General features: G+C 34.5%; 1 protein-coding gene across 2 annotated transcripts in view; it reads left to right on the top strand.

The window, feature by feature from the left end:
- Positions 1-17,632, top strand: part of LOC149801420 (3'-5' RNA helicase YTHDC2-like) — a 128,090-nt gene that overhangs the window by 54,732 nt on the left and 55,726 nt on the right. For both annotated transcript variants that reach the window (XM_089955522.1, XM_089955521.1), the window contains exons 10-16: positions 1,068-1,120; positions 1,933-2,235; positions 9,909-10,101; positions 11,506-11,690; positions 14,821-14,908; positions 15,664-15,751; positions 16,450-16,530. In XM_089955522.1, coding sequence (XP_089811648.1) covers positions 1,068-1,120; positions 1,933-2,235; positions 9,909-10,101; positions 11,506-11,690; positions 14,821-14,908; positions 15,664-15,751; positions 16,450-16,530 — 991 coding nt within the window. The remainder of the gene's footprint in view (positions 1-1,067; positions 1,121-1,932; positions 2,236-9,908; positions 10,102-11,505; positions 11,691-14,820; positions 14,909-15,663; positions 15,752-16,449; positions 16,531-17,632) is intronic.

Here is a 17,632-nt window from a genome sequence, read left to right as displayed (position 1 = left end):
TTGTTAATAAGATGATTTTAAAGCAGTCATGCAGTGCAAGACAAAGGGCAGGATGGCCAAAGTGAGTCTTGCATCTGATCAATGAAGCAGTCTTGAATGGCCTAAAATATTTAATAAAAGTAACTGACAACTAGTATGTGAAACTATTTTTGTTATCTTGTCCTGGATTAGAATGGAATATAAATCTATGTCAAGACTATGTTTGTCTGTAATCTGCATGCTGGAAATACAACCAGTATGTCAGCACCATAAAAGGGTGCAACCTACCACAGACGGACCTTCTAAAGATGGAAAAGGCCATCAAGTTTTTATGTATATCAATAATGTATCATATACTCGTCTGCATATTGTGAGTCATATCGATATGCAGTGTATCATTTCACCTCTAAAAACAATAACACAAATTTTTCAGAGAAAGGGTCATGTGGGTGAAAGAATGCCAAGAACAGTAGGGTTGAATATATCATTGTCATTTGGTATGCATGCCTTGCTAAATAACTTGTTAATAAAATGAGAGGTATCACTGTGAAATGAGAATATTTCTGAAAAGTGAAAGTAAGTGGTCAGATGCATAAAAACAGAGATCTTGGGGATAATATCACTTTAATTTATTAATATGGGCAATTTTCCATGACCTAGTCATCAACATATTTGTTAATCGCCTCTCTTGAAGATGTCTGTTGGCATTTCGTATGAAGGTTATCATTTATCATTATATTAAATATAAATTTGCTGGCATAAGGATGTATAACTAGTCTAACTAAACCATCAGCCACAGAATGACAAATGCTTATCTGCCTAATGCTCATGATATGTAAAGGGCAGAATTTATAACCAGGAACATGAATTACATGGATGGTCTGCTGAATATAGTGGGTCATAAGTTTTGTGCATTTGGAAGAAATGCAGCCTAGATTAACCATGTACTTTGTTCTCAAAAACTACCTTTTTTCATTTAGGAATTTGGTGTTTGCATGCATAATCTTAGAGATGATTCCTTATTTTAATTAATACTCATAAGATAAAAATATTCTTGGTTTTTGAATAGAATCGTTTTGTTTTTGTAGGACTGGATATACAAACAAGAAAATGGAAAAATATAAGAAGGAATATACCAAAAGTAAGTTGTTATATGGTTGATGGCTCATCTTTTGTTGCTTGAGCTTTTGTCTTATCATGGGTCATGGAACATGGCAGTCCTTTCATGTACCAAATCATGTAGAGAGAATTGTATTACTTTTTCAGAAATAATGGCAGGGTGGCATTGAGGTCAGTAATTGTATGGTCTTTTGTTTACATTTTTTAAATATAGGTTACATGCATCATAGTACTTCATCGCAGTTTAAAATTCATGCTTGTCTCTATGTGATCTTTATGCTTTTCTTATGCTTCATGGAAATATTACAGTAAATAAAATTCCACCTTCATAAAATTTATAACTTATTTTGTTGATTAAGGTACACTTCTGAGGTTTCAATTTGGAAAAAAGAGGTTCTGTGATATTGTCATTATTCCTGCTAATTGATGGTTTGGTTTTGTGGAGTTTAACACCATGTTTCAGTACATGATAGGCTGTACACGGCAGGAAGTATATTTTGATGGAGGAGTAACCTAGTAAGAACCACAACCCACAGGAAGGTAGCAGCAAGCTTTCTCTCATCCCCACAACTTTTTGAGCTGAGACTTGAACTCATGCAGACAGAGGTGAAATGTATGAGTGATCTGTAAAGGTGAGTACCTTGGACCACTCAGCACCCCCAGTCTCCCCTCACCCCCATTAATTGAACACATACTGCTGTTTTTAGAGGTTAATTGTTTTGATCTACTTATTATATTTTGTTTTCCTGTATGACTTGAGTTGAAGAAATGGAGGATTTTAATAAACAAAGGTATTATCAGTGAGACAAATAAACTGGATGTTTGTAATTCCAGCAAAGCAGCAACAGGTGCAACTGGATGAGTGGTGCAGTAAGGAAACCACCAGTGTGGCTGAAGCAGCATCTGGGCCCAACCAGCCCCACATATTGAATCAAGGGTTCAAATTAACCAACACTGATTCATCCATGGAGAATGTGACTGAGAGTATGGACAGCTTTGGAAAGGAGAAGGAGAAAGACGAGGTGGAACCCTGGCTTGCACAGGAACTAGATAGGCTTATTGGTGAAGTCTGGCTGACTGGGGATGAAGATTTATTCTCACAGATACTCCACCTGATACTGACAGAGAATGTTTCAGGTACTTCTTTTACACTAAATATACCCAGTATGTTCCTTAGCCTGTGACCTTCTGTGTTATTTCATGATCAACTTTGGAAAGGCACATATACCATATATACTCAGTTATAAAACAACCTAACTATAAGTTGACCCACCAAAACTACCGCTGCCATTTGTTAGGGCATCTAAAAGGTAAAAAAAATGTTTACCCTCATATAAATTAAGGTGTATTTTGAAAACCAAAGCTTTCTGTAATGGTTGGCTTCTTGCCAGTGAATAAGAGTTGTGCTTGTGGAAAAATAAATAAACCAAATTCATGTTCTGCAGAGCAGTTTTTATGTTTCTCAGAAAAGTCTTTAATTTATAACTTGAAATCTCCATTGTATGCATTATTTTCTCCTTTCCCCATATTGGTGAAACTTATGGGTACCCAGTAACTAAGAGAATACTGACAATTCAGAAAATTGTGTCATTATTTATATGGAAATCTCAATCAAAGGTTTCTACAACCAAACTGGTATCACATTTTGGCATGACAAGGAGTTAAACTAAGCACTGACAGTTAACTGAATTTGGACTTTACTTAGCACTGAACAAGTATTAAATTCATGACTTGATCAAAAAATTGCCAATTGGTACGAATGCTACCTTTACAAGTAAGGAATTAAAATCAGACACACACAGGGAGTCATTAAATTACTCAAATGAGGTACCCACAGTTAACGATATCAGACTTTACAATGGTAATGAATATGTATCACATTTATGGCCTTATTAAGGGAGTTGTCAAGTGGAAAAACAAATTTGGTGCTACCTTTACAGAATAAGGGCTTATTGTCTCATGTTCACTGGAAAAGATTCACTTGGGAATTTGAGCTGGCTTATGAAAAATGTGAATACAAATCAAATCAAATCAATATTTAGCAATTAGATCTATTTTCTTTTTTCCAATACATTACCTGATCATTGGAAAACTACAACAGCCTTGCAAATTCATCCATCTCAGCCTAAAACATTTTGGCTAAAAGACAACAGTTATATGCCTACATAGGTTGCAGTTAGATAGAGCTATCCCCCATTAATATGGTGATTGGCACCAAATCCCATGCAGCAGAGATGATGCTAGAGTTCTTAATCACATGATTCATGCAAAATTTGTACAAATTCACGTGCTTATAAAGTGGTGATGCACGAGAACTCCTGCAAATTAATTTCACTTCATTCATATGAAAATGTACTCTGCGCAGTATACAGTTTTATGCAGCCATTCACCCTTGAAGTACTTGTAGAAATGGTAAAAATATTGAGCCACTTGTTTTGTGAAGTGTATTTTTTTGTAACTGTTTACACATCTGGTTTCTTTTGTTTGACATGAATGGTTGTTAAACTAAATTTCATCGGCACATTGGGCCCCATAACAGGCATTTTGTTGAAGTTTGAACCTTGCATAAAAGAAGTTTTACAAATGCGAGTTTATCTAGAAGACCCAAAATGGCAGATTCCCTGTGTTTTGTTCATCTATAGATGACAATTTAGTTTGGTAAATACTGGCTGATCATAGTAATGAAGTAAATTTATTTTTAAAGTCAGGAACTATATCAGATTATTGGGAAAGTGTTAATAGAGATGCCATTGAGTGATTTTGAACCCAAAAATGGTGTTAAATTTGAATCTGATGTACATGCTGGTTGGACCAAAGCAGACAGCATGACAGTCAATCCCTCATTAAAGTGGTATTTTGAAATTAAACGTAGAAAAAGCAGACAAAAAAGCCAAATTAAAATACAGTTTGAAAGTAGAGTGCACTTTTCTTTTTCTAGCAATTTAGCGATGTGGAATCATGTGCTGCACAAAACCATATAGCTCTAGCATAAAGGTTATGATAAATCTAATAAATCAGAATCTGTAAATGAAATTGAAAAGTACAGATATTTATTTGATCAAAATACCTCTGTTTGAACAAGTAGACAATGGCACTAATGGACTTCAAGTTCTAATACAGATTTTTATGGAATAGTAAATCTGGCATAGTAGTAATTCAAGAAAGTTGGACTTTGGCAGAGTTATGTTAGTGAAAAATCTTATTTTGCAACAGAATTATCCAAAATCCAGTACCTGTGAGCTGTGAAAGGGTGTTCTCAGTACAGAACAATATTCATACGCTGATATGAAACCGATTAAGCTTCGAAACAATGAACAGATTAATGCTTATTCAACTAGAGGCATCATCTTTTAAAGATTTTGATTTCAATAGGGGCATACAGAGTGGATAAGGAAGAAAGAGAGATGGATATTGAAGTGTTATGTAAATATTGAAGTATGGCCATTTTTCCTCCCCCTCATTTTTGTTCTACTCCCCCCTTATTTTTGTGACAAGGTGGGAAATCCCCCTTATGTTAACATCAGGGGAACAACTCTGATGCAGTTACTACTTCAGCTACTACTTCCACTCCAACAGGGGGCCCCGAGTGGCTGAGTGGTCTAAAGCGCTCTTCGTTACGGATCACTGCCATCTCACCTCTGTCTGCGTGGGTTTGAGTCTCAGATTCGGCTAATGTGGATATGTGAGAAAGCTTGCCAGTAGCTTCTCGTGGGTTGGTGGTTCTTTCCGGGGTTTTCCTGGGTTCTTCCTCCACCATTAATACTGGCCGCCATATATAGCCTATCGCGTCTGAAAAATGGCGTTAAACCCTACAACAACAACAACGACAACCACTCCAACAGAGTGGCACACATGGTACAGACAGAGGCCTCACAATCCACTTATAAGTACTATTGAAGTTTTCAACTTTAAGGCAAGTTGGAGGAGTGTTCTCTTTGAAGGGAAGTTTACTCCTTATAAATTTCCAACTTTTCTTTTCTTTATTCTTCAAGGACAAAGTTTCTGGCTTTTCGGTATCATCACTTTGACCTTCTCACACACTTTGGCGCACTTGGTATATACCTGCATGGGTTGCTAGTGCATCCCCTTACTTTGCTATAGTTGTATTTAAATGTGTGCAGGTCTAGTGTGTGATATAGAAAACTTGTCTTGTCTAAACTGTATAACTTCTGCTACAACCAGATGTTAGTGCATAAAGTCATTTGAGCAAGATGGCACCTGAAGTGTACAAAGGAAACAAATTTTCACGTAATGACACAAGTGTGAACACTTTGTACAATCGATGACATCAATACCTCAATAACTAACTTCCTACTTTGGCACTTTGATGAGAAACAGTTAGCACCAGTCACTATAAAAGGCTGATATTAAATGATATCCGACACACTAAGTCATCATGGAAGATAGGATATCAAACAAGACCTATCCAATCTTCTGTCATCTACAGGACCCAGTTCATGCCCTGAAGTGGTACTTAAATATGACTGAGTCAATGCATTGAGGGAGATTCATGCCTCTTCTTACCTACTCACAGAGGGATAGATGACATATCAACACAGACATTATCATTCTGGATAAAATAGGTTATTTGTTCTGCATATTGGGAAGTAATCTCAAATCAAATGAATTTGCTATGCATTTTGGCTCATGAAGTTATTGCAGTCACAATTTTTGCGTTTGAGCAAAAATGTTAACTGTCATTATCCATGCCATGGGATGAAGGTCTTAGTCCACTTTCTGCAGCTTATCTTTGAGATCTTTCTTCCCAAAAGGCTCAGTTCAACCTGTTAGGATCTATAGCTGTGGCACAACAAGTTACCATTCCAGGACATTTGACAGTTTCCTAAGGATGTGGCTTCACTACTTTTGCTGGATTTGCAGGAGGGAGAAATTTTTCCTTTCAAAGCTGCTTCCCAACATAATGGAGTTTTTTCTCTTGTTGGGTTATCCAGAAGCTGTCTCGCATACCTTATAGGACTGGAGGTGGTCTCTCCTGGTAAGATGTGACTCCCTCCACCCCATACTTATTCTCCCGAGGTATTATGACCAGTTAAAGTATTTGAAGAATAACCAATTTTTTACCTGTAAAGCATGTTTCTTAAATAATATCCAATCATAATACACATACAGCCTTCAAGCCTCCTTGCAATTATATCCATATGGAGAGCATACCTCTTGGTCCAGTAGTGACTGAAGAAGTATTCATGGGATTTGACACCAATTTCTGTATCAAGGAGAAATCACTCTTAACTGTCACCTAGGTGGGCAGATAACTTTAAGCTTTCTAGCTAAATCATTTTAGCCTGGGAATGCTGGATTTGTGACATAGTGGTAGTTCTCCTAAGATATTATGATCACATAAATATTTGAAGAAAAATTCATTTTACAAGAAAAAATTGGATTCAGATTTAAACAATTGATGATGATGATACACAATTAAATATGGCTACTGTTGCTAAAATTTAAAAAAATCGAATAAATGACTTCACAAAAACAACATGGCAGAATTTTTCCAAATTCTAACATGACAGGCTTTCTAGGTTGTACAAATGATACTGATCTGCCATCCAATATGGCTGCTGCTAGTAGAAAGTTTCATAACTTTACTGATAAAACTGAAGAGAACTTTGTCGGTGTTGATACAAAGGGTACTGGCAGAACGGTGTTGATACAAAGGGTACTGGCAGAAAGCAACCTACTGGTCAATCTCAAGAACACTTAGGCCTTGGTTTCTTTCATGCAGTCATGTGGTCAAATCACTCTAATGTGATACTAGTTGAATAACACTAATGAAGGTTTGCAAGCATGTTTACAAATTTTATGAAACTGCAAAGATACATTTTATTGATGGAGAATGTACTGAAAGTAAATAGTGAACTTGTGTAAATACAGATTTCTATACATAAATATTTGCTGTGTGAAAATTTGCATACCACAAATGTTATTTTATTGTGAATCTTGGGATGCCACAAACATACATATTAGAATAGACCCAGTAGCCTTTTGTTTGCTATTATTTGTAACGATGTTTCCTCTTGGTAAGGAGGGGTGGTTAATTAGCTTTGGCTATCATTATCTAGAGATGACCTTCCTCGATTTTATTGCCCTGTGTGAGTGGATAGATAGAACATCAACAGAGAACTGAGCATAACTATTGAGGAGAAATAATACAATATAAGCCCTCTTTAGACAAGAGAATAACAGTTTAATCACTGACATAAGCTAATAGTGTCAGATTCAATTCAAACAAATTTACATTTACAGAATTTCAATAGCAGTGTTCTATTATTGATTCATTTCATCATTATAACAAGAGTGTTGAAACGAGCACAATGTCCTCGCCTGCTTTGCATCACCTAGCATTGCTTCCCGTCTTCGTCTCTGTGTATCCCACATCTTCCCACCTTCACGTGTATACATCTGGATTCTTCTATTCTAACCACCTAATCTCTTAGCCAGACTTCCGCCTTTCGGATTGTCCCAGACTATTCCAGAGAGCTGTTTCCCTGAAGGACAAGATTACCACTCAGTCTCAGGGGCCTCAAGTGAACGAGTGGTATAAAGTGCTCATCGTTATGGATCACTGCCATCTCATGTCTGTCTACATGGGTTCGAGTCTCAGAATTGGCCAATGTGGGTATGTGAGAAAGCTTGCCAGTAGCTTTTTGTGGGTCTGTGGTTCTTGCCAGGGTTTTCCAGGGTTCTTCCTCCACCATTAATACTGGCTGACATGTATAGCCTATCTTGTGCTGAAAAAATGGCATAAAACCTTACAGCAACAACAACCACTCAATCTCTATTTGTATCACCTTCTATATGTATATAAAATTCTCTTACTTTCACTAGTCAGAAAGCATAAAATAGCTATCTAAACACTGCATTAATTCTGATATAAGGTGACCGTAACGGTTAATGGTCCTTACAAATTTAGACTGTATTTTGAGTAAGGTACAGTTATTACCTCTAGTTACAAATGACCCCTGTAATGTACATCTAAGTCTGACCTAATTTGATAGGCCATCACCCTCGCATCACAGCAACTGACCATAAATTAACTTGTGCATGGTGCATATAAGCAAACATTCCTGTATCTCTCCTTGTTATGTATAAATGATTTAAATATATCTGATTTAATATATATTTATTTCAATTTAAGTGTTTGTCAGTTTTTTTTTAAATTATTTTATATTACATGCTATTGTAATGTAAATTTATTCTCTAGAGATGATACTTTTTTCAGAAAATAGTTTGACCATGACTGTTTGTTTTATAAACACTAGGTGTTGATCTAAATCCTGACCTTGATTCAATATTTGTAGCAACCACGTAAACAAGTTCTGTTTTTATTTTAAAATGATTGGTTGTTATTGAGGTCATGATGGGACTATGTGTTTAAGATGTAAACATTTTTTTATTTTTTATTTCTTAGAGTAAAATGACTGGTTTTTATCAGGGTCACACTGGGTGGACGTGATCTTTAACAAGTACCTAATTTCTGTGAGCTTCCAGAACATGATCATGTGATCCCCTGTTTACGTTTTAGAAGACCATATAACCTCAGTTTTGGAGAATTATTTTCAGTAGAAGTTGTGGCTATTATACTGGAAGCTGTTTGTTGTGCTGTTTGGAGTTATTTCAAATTACTTGGATTCAAAAGGATTAATTCTTTTTTTCCTGGAAAATACATGTGCTCATGTGAAATTCTTAATCAAAGACAGTTCTTATAAGAAATTTATTTAGATTTCCCAAACCAGAGTGATAATTCTTTTGTTTCTACAAGGAACTATAGACTTCAAAGCTACAGGTTACAGCATACGTCATCGTCTTCCATCTTGGATTCTTTGTCAGGATTCAAACTTGAAATCAGTCGAACATTTTGTTATTAGGACTACTAAAATTTTATTCTTGGATTATTTTAGGATTTGATTCTATAAAACTGTAAGTTCATATTTTTTAAAAATTTTTACAGAATTTTTCCAGGGAAATAAATTATTGTATTTTTTTCAAAGCTTGTTTTCACTCTTTCTTGTGTTACTGTTTATTTCAGCCTAAACACGTGACACTGCATATGCTACCACATGACTCCTTAGATATCCAACCTAGTCAGTTCCACTTAATAAGTTACATGCTGTCAATTACTATTGCATAAGACTCAATAACTTCTAGCTCACAGGAATCCCTAACCTACAAAATTCTTAAAGCATTAAAAAATTAGATATAAATATGCAATTATCGTTAACTCACGATAATCAGTATCATGTTAACAAAGGAAATTAATTCATATAACCCTATGAAATCCTACACATCTGAAAATTGGGATCCCATGTAATAAATTAGTTCATTCATTGAACTGTTAATTATAATATTAAAAAAATAAATTGCATAAGCAACTCTAGCATATCAACAGATTTCCATGAAGTCGAATAAATGATACATATTAAGGATCCAAGGCATATCGAACACATTTGCATAAAAACAAAACCAACAAAAATAGAAAATTGCAGGAACAATTTAATGTTTTCTTTCCCAGAACAGCTTTGCAATGCCAGGGTCAATTCTAAATTAGCTGCAGATGCTGTCCCCCACCCCCCACCAATGAAATGTACCAACTAAAAAGGGAAAAGGTCGCAGTGACCCTTCAGGTAAAACCTTGCTGGCTTGACTGTACTAAAATTTTAATGCAGAATGTATTCATTTTTAAGGTTCAATACTTGTTCAAAATTCGACACATTACACTATTGTTGTTACACTTGTTTATTATTATTATCATTATTATTATTATTATTAATTGTGTTATTTTTTCTCCTCAGTGGATTATCAACATTCAGAAACAAGTGCCACTCCCTTGATGGTTGCTGGTGGTCGAGGCTTGATCGGTATTGTGGAACAGCTCTTGAACCTGGGGGCAGATCCCAGCCTCAAGGCATCCAATGACTGGACAGCATTGGACTGGGCCAAAAAATTTCAACATGAGGAGATTATTGACATGTTAGAGGCTGCCATGTATGTATACTTCAGTCCTGCTATGGTGATTGCATCTGTGTGTCAGCCATCTATACCTGGTTGACCACATTTGTTTTATTTTTGTTTTCATTTTATTTTACTTTTGATGAACTGAATCAGCAGTGGCATTGTTGCATTTTTCCTTAAAAATGTGTATACATAAATGAACACAAAACAATTGTGCCGTTCCTGATAAAACACTAACACTTCTGCTGCAATTGATTTTTATGCATACGTTATCACTTAACAAGTTATCCATTGTTTAAGAAAAAGCACATCTATGTGATAGATGAGATCCATTTTGAAGAATAAGGCATGAAGGTCTCAGAAAATCTTGTTAATGCCTACCATGGAACTGCTGCTTAACCCTTAAAAAAATTATTTGTAACTTTTAATGAGTCTTATTTAGTCACCCAGCTGTATAAGTCGACCTCTTCATAATAGACCGTATCTGTAACAGATGTGTTTCCCTCAGTACAGAGACCATCCTCTGATGATGGTCCTTCTCTGACTCCTTGGATGATGGTCAATTTCTCTGACACCCTGGATCACATCATGGTCAAGAAAGTCCATGTGCAAGATAAAAACTTGTGAAAGGTTCTTGTATTTTATAGTTGACTACATGATAATGTCCAAGTATACCTGCTGATACATTGAGGAGATTAGCCTATTTTATTTTTCTTAAATATATTAGGTTTCAAAGCTGTTATTTACATCTTTATATTTTTCATTGTTTTTATGTATGTATGTATGTATGTATGTAGGTATGTCTGTATGTATGGATGGATGCATGCATGCATGCATGCATGTACAATACTGGCTATACAGTGTTGATTTAAAGTTTTAAGAAATGTAAAGCTAAAAAATAACACAAGAACTTGGGGGGGGGGGGAATCTTCCAAAGTAGATGTAAACATGTGGTATTACAAAATTTAAAAAAGGTAAAGATGCTAAAAAAAACTTTAAAATAAAGATAAAGATAACAGAATATAAAATTATTAAAGTATAAGTTCAGAACTTGTTGTATTAAGCACAAAAAGTCCCCAGATTGTTTCTTTGCTGCATCATCATAAATTCTTTAAGTTGAGTTCATGTAAAAAAAAAAAACTTGTGTTGCAGAGGGTGAAAGTTGACTCCATAACATAAATTAGAGTTATCCATAAACTGTGAACAAATACTCTTGTTTGAATTGTATTAATTTTCTTTTGTATAAATTATATTAATTAGAGTTACCCAGAAGGTTATTTTGGATTTGGTTTTATTCATTGGTTACCAATATTGATACATTTTATGGCTGCTCTATACATGATGTATGTATAAGTGCAAGAACTACAAAAATATTTCATTTTGTCAAACATGAACATGATACAAAAATCAATCTTTTGGATCTTCTATATCAACCAGGGTCACTTCAGAAACTGGAAACAGTGTTGATCAAGGGGATGTAGAACTTGGTGCAGGGGGTCAGCCGCTTAGTGATGAAGACAGAGACCTGCTAAGTATCTACCAGCACAGTTTTGATGATGAAAAGGTGGATGTGGAGCTCATTATCTCCTTGTTGAACAAGATCCTTTCCACACAGGCAGATGGTATGTATTGACAGCGATGTTTTTGAAATTGACATATACTGCTTTATTTTCTTACCCTAAGCTGTGTTCGATGTTGAAAACATCTTGTACTTTTACAGGGCCAATAACCTTCATCGCAATTGGCATAGCACATACATAAATTTTTTGCCCACTTAGGTATGTTTTGGCAATATTTTAAAGTATTTGCTGGCAAGTTTCAGTTAAGACATGGAAAACAGAAGCCCGTCCCCAAATCTGAGTACTTTAGTACTGACACAAATGTCATAGAATGAATATTGTTGGCACTGATGAGTTTGTGTTCAAAAGTACCCGTCAAGAAGGTCCACCCCTCTATCATGTTCAGCAGCTAACATATTGGTGCACAAATGTAAAATTTACCCCTCACAAGTGGCCACATTTTATAATTCATATGTGTCCAGAACCAAAATTTAATTATGGTAAGGTAATCCAATAATCTTTCCCAATGTCTGTTTCTGGATGTCAGGTTTTAGTTACTGAAAGAAGTGTTGGCTAGAGTATATGTATCACTTAGTATAGTATTATATCATTAACGCTGATGTTTGCAGGAAATGGGGTCAGCAACGTTTTGATAGAGCTTTGGACTTGCACACAGTGGACTTTTAAAAAAATTGATTACAACAGACGTAACTTTGTCAAGATCATAACTTGGTCAGATAGCTAAAACTAGATTTTGTGGACTAACACACACTCACACACAGAAACAATTAACCTTGAATAAAACAGGGTACCAGACAAAGACCAAAAAATCACATGACAGTACATGTATCACTTCCTTTATAAAAATGGAATTTCGTCAAATGTACAAAATATTTGTAGTACTGTATAATTAGCAAAATATGAATAAATCATTGCAAAACTTTAACATTTCATCACGTCAACAAAGAAATAAAAAAATTTTAAGAAAAAGTAAAAGTTGTTGACTTGCCAAAAAAGTTTATGTTGGGAAGACTCAAATAAACAAGATCATAAAAGATAAGGAGAATATTCTGTAGCAGTGGGAAAATGGAGTAAATGGAAAGAAAATCATTTTAAATATACAAGCAAATGTATGTACCTAGATGTAAATAACGCTTAGGAATGGTTTTGTAAGGCACATGCAAACAATACCCTATTCACATTTCATGCCTAAAAATAAGAACTGTTAATTTATGCTACCTTGAAATAACTCTGATTTTAAGACAAAAAGAACATTTTAATAATTGATGCTACTTTTAAATGAAGATATTAACTGCTTTCAGTTACAAGTAGCTTTCCTACTATATGCACATATACATACACATCTCACAAACAGTCTCCCTTGGGAAAGGCCACCCATCTTATAAGGCCACTTTCCAGGTGCAAAAGGAGTGGTCATATAAGAGGGGGACCACTGTACCTGCTACAGCCATTTGCAGTTTATGAAATTAAAAATAGATACCTTTCTGTCACAAACCATAAGCTTTCAGTCTTTTCACAATGCCTTCAGAGGAATGATATACGGACTGGTGTCACATCATCAGCTAATTGTTGATCACATGACATAATCCTTCTTTATAAATGTCATTTTGTGTGTGTGTGTGTGTGTGTAAAACCACAAAAATAAGCAAATTCATGTATTATCTAGTGCAGGGGTCTCAAACATGCAACCCATGTGGAGTTATTTCCTGACAACATTATTTGTACACTAATTAATATTGCAGATTTTTCTTCATATCCAACCAGTTTTGATAAAAAAAATTATTGTTTCTATAGAATAAAAATAAAATGGGCAGGCTTATAAGGGTAGGCATGTAATTCCTTGCCACTTAGCATAACGGAATAGTATACTATATTACTCTTCATTCTTTTTTTTTCTTCTTTCATTTTTGATTACTTTTTTGTATTTCTGTATGAAACAGTTTCAGTGATGCAGCCTTTGGGCCAATGTACTAGTCCTCATGTGGCCCTCCTGTTTATTTAAGTTTGAGATCCCTGATCTAGTGTGTATTTCATGGTTAAGAATATAATATATGTCATGGAGTAAAGTTAGGATGGGTACTGGACCTGCTATAACCTGCATCGCTGAGCACTGGACTTGGGGGAAAAAGGGGAGTTAAGTGAAAATGAGGCACATGAAATAATGGAGAACTAGGCTGCACTATGAGCAGTGACTAAAGATAAATTAAATCAATGATGAAAACAAAGCCATGCTGGCATTCTATGCAAAAAAAGTGTGATCTTAGGATTATGTCATACTGAAAAAAGTGATTCACAAACATACCTTTTCTTTATGCATTCGATAAGAGGAGTCTATGATCTTCAGTTTGTGTAAATTTTAGTACAGTTTTACTTATTTTGGTGTTTATTTATGGTCAGTTTACTTTTTCCATACTTTTCTATATTATTCGTTTCTTGGGTTATAGAATTTTGAGTGATTTTGAATCTCTTTGATCCTTATCAGTTTTTAAGAAGTTGTGTACTCTAACATTTCAAAAGCAATCCTCCTTGATTGTTCACTTCAATTTAGCTAAGGGATTTATCTCATACTTGCAGAATTCTCAGTTCATAATTCCCCAATTTATTCTTTAGCTTCATATTGAAAAACAATCTAAGCAGTCTCTCATTGTAGATTCAGATTGATATATATGGAATTTAAGGTAATATTAAGATTTTTCATACTGTTTACATACAGGTTTGTGGAGAGCTATATTTGTCCATTTTCTGTATGGATTTAATTATTGTTTCCTAAAACATGGGTTTATCTAACTATCTGCAACATTTGACACAATATAACTTGCATAAAGAACCATAGGGCACATATTGATTTTCTTTGTAAAGAAGAACTTTGATTTAAAACAGGATTAAATATTTTGTGTAATTATTTGTAATTAAATGAGTACTGTGCTTATATCCAGAAATTAACTGCAGTATAATTTGTGTTTTCAGTTTTATATATAGTAGTATTCATCTATTGTAATCTCAGGTAAGTTTGAATCTTGTCATTGATATGAGGCCAATAAGTTTTTTAATATTTGTATAACTTTTCTAGGTTGCACAAATGTAGATTTTATATGTCACCTTAGTATACATGTACTGGAAAGCAATTCCTTTCTACACAGGTAATAATTACATGCACTGACAATAATTACAGGTGCAATTCTGATATTTCTTCCGGGTTATGATGACATTGTGACAGTTCGAGATTTGATTGAGGAGGACAAGTCATTGCAGAGTAGCAGGTAATTGTTGACATGGCCAAATTGGCTATGGGGCTATAAAGTAGGTCCAAACTATTTAATGTTTTGAACCTAGAAAAATAGGTGAATTATAATCAGTCCAACCTTTGTGTTTGTGTCTTGTGCATTAATATGAGTCATGACAGATAACTACTGTTCAGTTTTCAAGACAGATGAGGTATACTTTGGTCCAGAAGGCTGGACTTATGCATGTCCATTGGATTGTACAGCAGTGAAATGTCCAGTTAACATTTAGATTTAATGAGAAAATGTAACTCTCTTTCTTTGTTATTTTTTAATTAAGCACAATGTTTAAAATAGAAGACAATTTTGTCAGTGCAAGACATTGAGAATAAACATAAAGAACAATGTGGAGAATTTTGGTATTAGTCCATTACAAATAATGACCACAAAGGCAATTTTACAATGATATATAATAGTTTATGTCTCCAGATTGCAAAATGTTTCGTAATTACAATTTCAAACAGCATCCAAATAAGAAATATCATCATATGCCATAATAAACAATCACCACTGGATGGTCCTACCTTAACGCACATCACTTAGTGATCAGGTTTAAAGAAAAAAAGTTTCAGTTATTTTAACTACAGACAAGCATATTTAACATTGAAGTCACTCAACATAATAAAGTTTAAAGATATTAATCCTATAATCTTTGTCTTGGTATTCTTGGTGGGAACAAGTTTAGTATGGTAACAGTCTATACAAGGATTAATTTGTCACTTGTCAATTTTCAGGTATGTGCTGTACATTTTACATTCATCAATGCAGTCCTCAGACCAGAAGAAAGTCTTCAAAACACCACCAAACGGTGTTCGGAAAATTGTAAGTAACAGGATGACTTGCAGATAGAGTTCTTTGAATCTTCATTTTCAGTTTGATTGAGTTTTGTATATTTGGTATTCTAAGAATTTGTTGAAAATTCTTATTATAAATTCAGAGAACCCCAAATCCAGAACAGTTCCAACATAAGTTAATCTATTTTTACATTCACCCAGGCACATTTTATATTACTATTAATTATTGCTTGACCAGAGAGCTAAACTAATTTCTGTGTGTGCTTTATTTCATTTTAAGTTTCACTTCACATTTTCCTTATTTTAATAATTTCTTTGGGTTTAAGACACATTTCCCTTACTATGTTTCATAATATGATGATTTATTAGTTTAGATTACTTTGACTTTTTTCTGGTAATTGTTTAAGCAATATATCTTCACGCTGAAAATTTATTTCAATCATTGCAAATTCATATTTTCATCAAGACATTCATGTTAAGGTCAGTTGGTATTTTCATGTAGCCCTCTTCATTGAAGGATTAATGAGCCATTACATTTTGGTCAAACTCTGTAAGGATGTTTAATTTAATCAATATTTAAAATAAATACATTTTGGCACCCCTTGAAATAGTTTCTTTCCTCAAGTGGATAACTTGTTTTTCTGCGTAATTCCATTCATGCTCTTCAATCGGATTTTGTGCAGAGAAAAAGAAAAACTGTTGAAAAAAATTATCTTTTATTTTCAGATTTTGGCAACCAACATAGCAGAGACTAGCATAACAATTAATGATGTTGTGTTTGTGATAGATTCTGGAAAAGTGAAAGAGGTATCAATTTTTCTCTTCATAACACTTTTAAATTTTCTTAAAAATTGATATTACATGCTGTTTCTTTTTCTTTTAATTGTGCTTCAATTTTTAGCTCATAAGGCCACAAGACCAGGTAACCTCCTAATGTGGCCCTGTGTCCATTGTGCATGATCTGCAACATATCCAGCTGTCAGTAATTGCTTGTTACCTCTCTGGAGTCCATATTTCTTATCAGTTTTCAGTCACATTTGGAATGAGTTTATATGTCAAAAGGTTTTATAATGACCAAGATCATGCATATGAATGAGGTGATCTTGCACCTGATTGGCTAACTTGTTTTCATGCTGGAGGCCATATTTGTGATATGAATTTGATCAGACTTGGAAGGTATGCTTATATTATGATCTTGGACAAGGTTGTTAATGAGCAAGATTCACACATACTAATGAGATCTGGCACCTGATTGGGTAACTTGTCATGCTGGAGACCATATTTGTGATATGAATTTGATCATACATGGAAGGTATACTTATATTATGATCTTGGACAAGTTTGATAATGAGCAAGATCCACACATACTAATGAGATGATCTTGCATCCAGTTGGGTGAGCTTGTTACCACGCTTGAATCTGAATTTCTTAGCCAGATTTGATCAAAGTTGGATATAGGCTTCTGTCATTAATGTCTCGGACATATTTAGTACTGAGGTGATCTTGCATCTGATTTACTGTGCTTGTTACACCTTTGGAAGCATATTTTTTGATCTGATTGTGACAAAACTTGCAATTTGAATTGCATCATCAAAATTTTGGATGGGTTTATGAATGAGTTAGAACAGTGCATACTAAGGAGGTTTGTCTAATAATGTTACAACTTAGGAAGCCATATTTCTGTGTTCAGAATTGAAATATAAGCATATATCCTGGTGAGTTTGGATGGATTTGATAATGAGCATTATTTGAGTATTAATTTGTGGGAAGAGTTTTTCTTGCTAAATTTTTGTTTAGCTCAAAATGTCATGATCATTGTATTGTGATATCATTGATAGTACATCACCTTTTACCTTGGTGTATTGTAACACTTTTAAATCTAAGGTTGAGCATAGACTTAACATTCCTC

This window comes from Sinohyriopsis cumingii, chromosome 4, assembly GCF_028554795.1.
Source record: "Sinohyriopsis cumingii isolate HCF-2022 chromosome 4, ASM2855479v2, whole genome shotgun sequence".
Classification (NCBI taxonomy): Eukaryota; Metazoa; Mollusca; class Bivalvia; order Unionida; family Unionidae; genus Sinohyriopsis; species Sinohyriopsis cumingii.
Note: the sequence above shows the minus strand (reverse complement) of the source record. Positions and strands in the feature narration are given on the sequence as shown.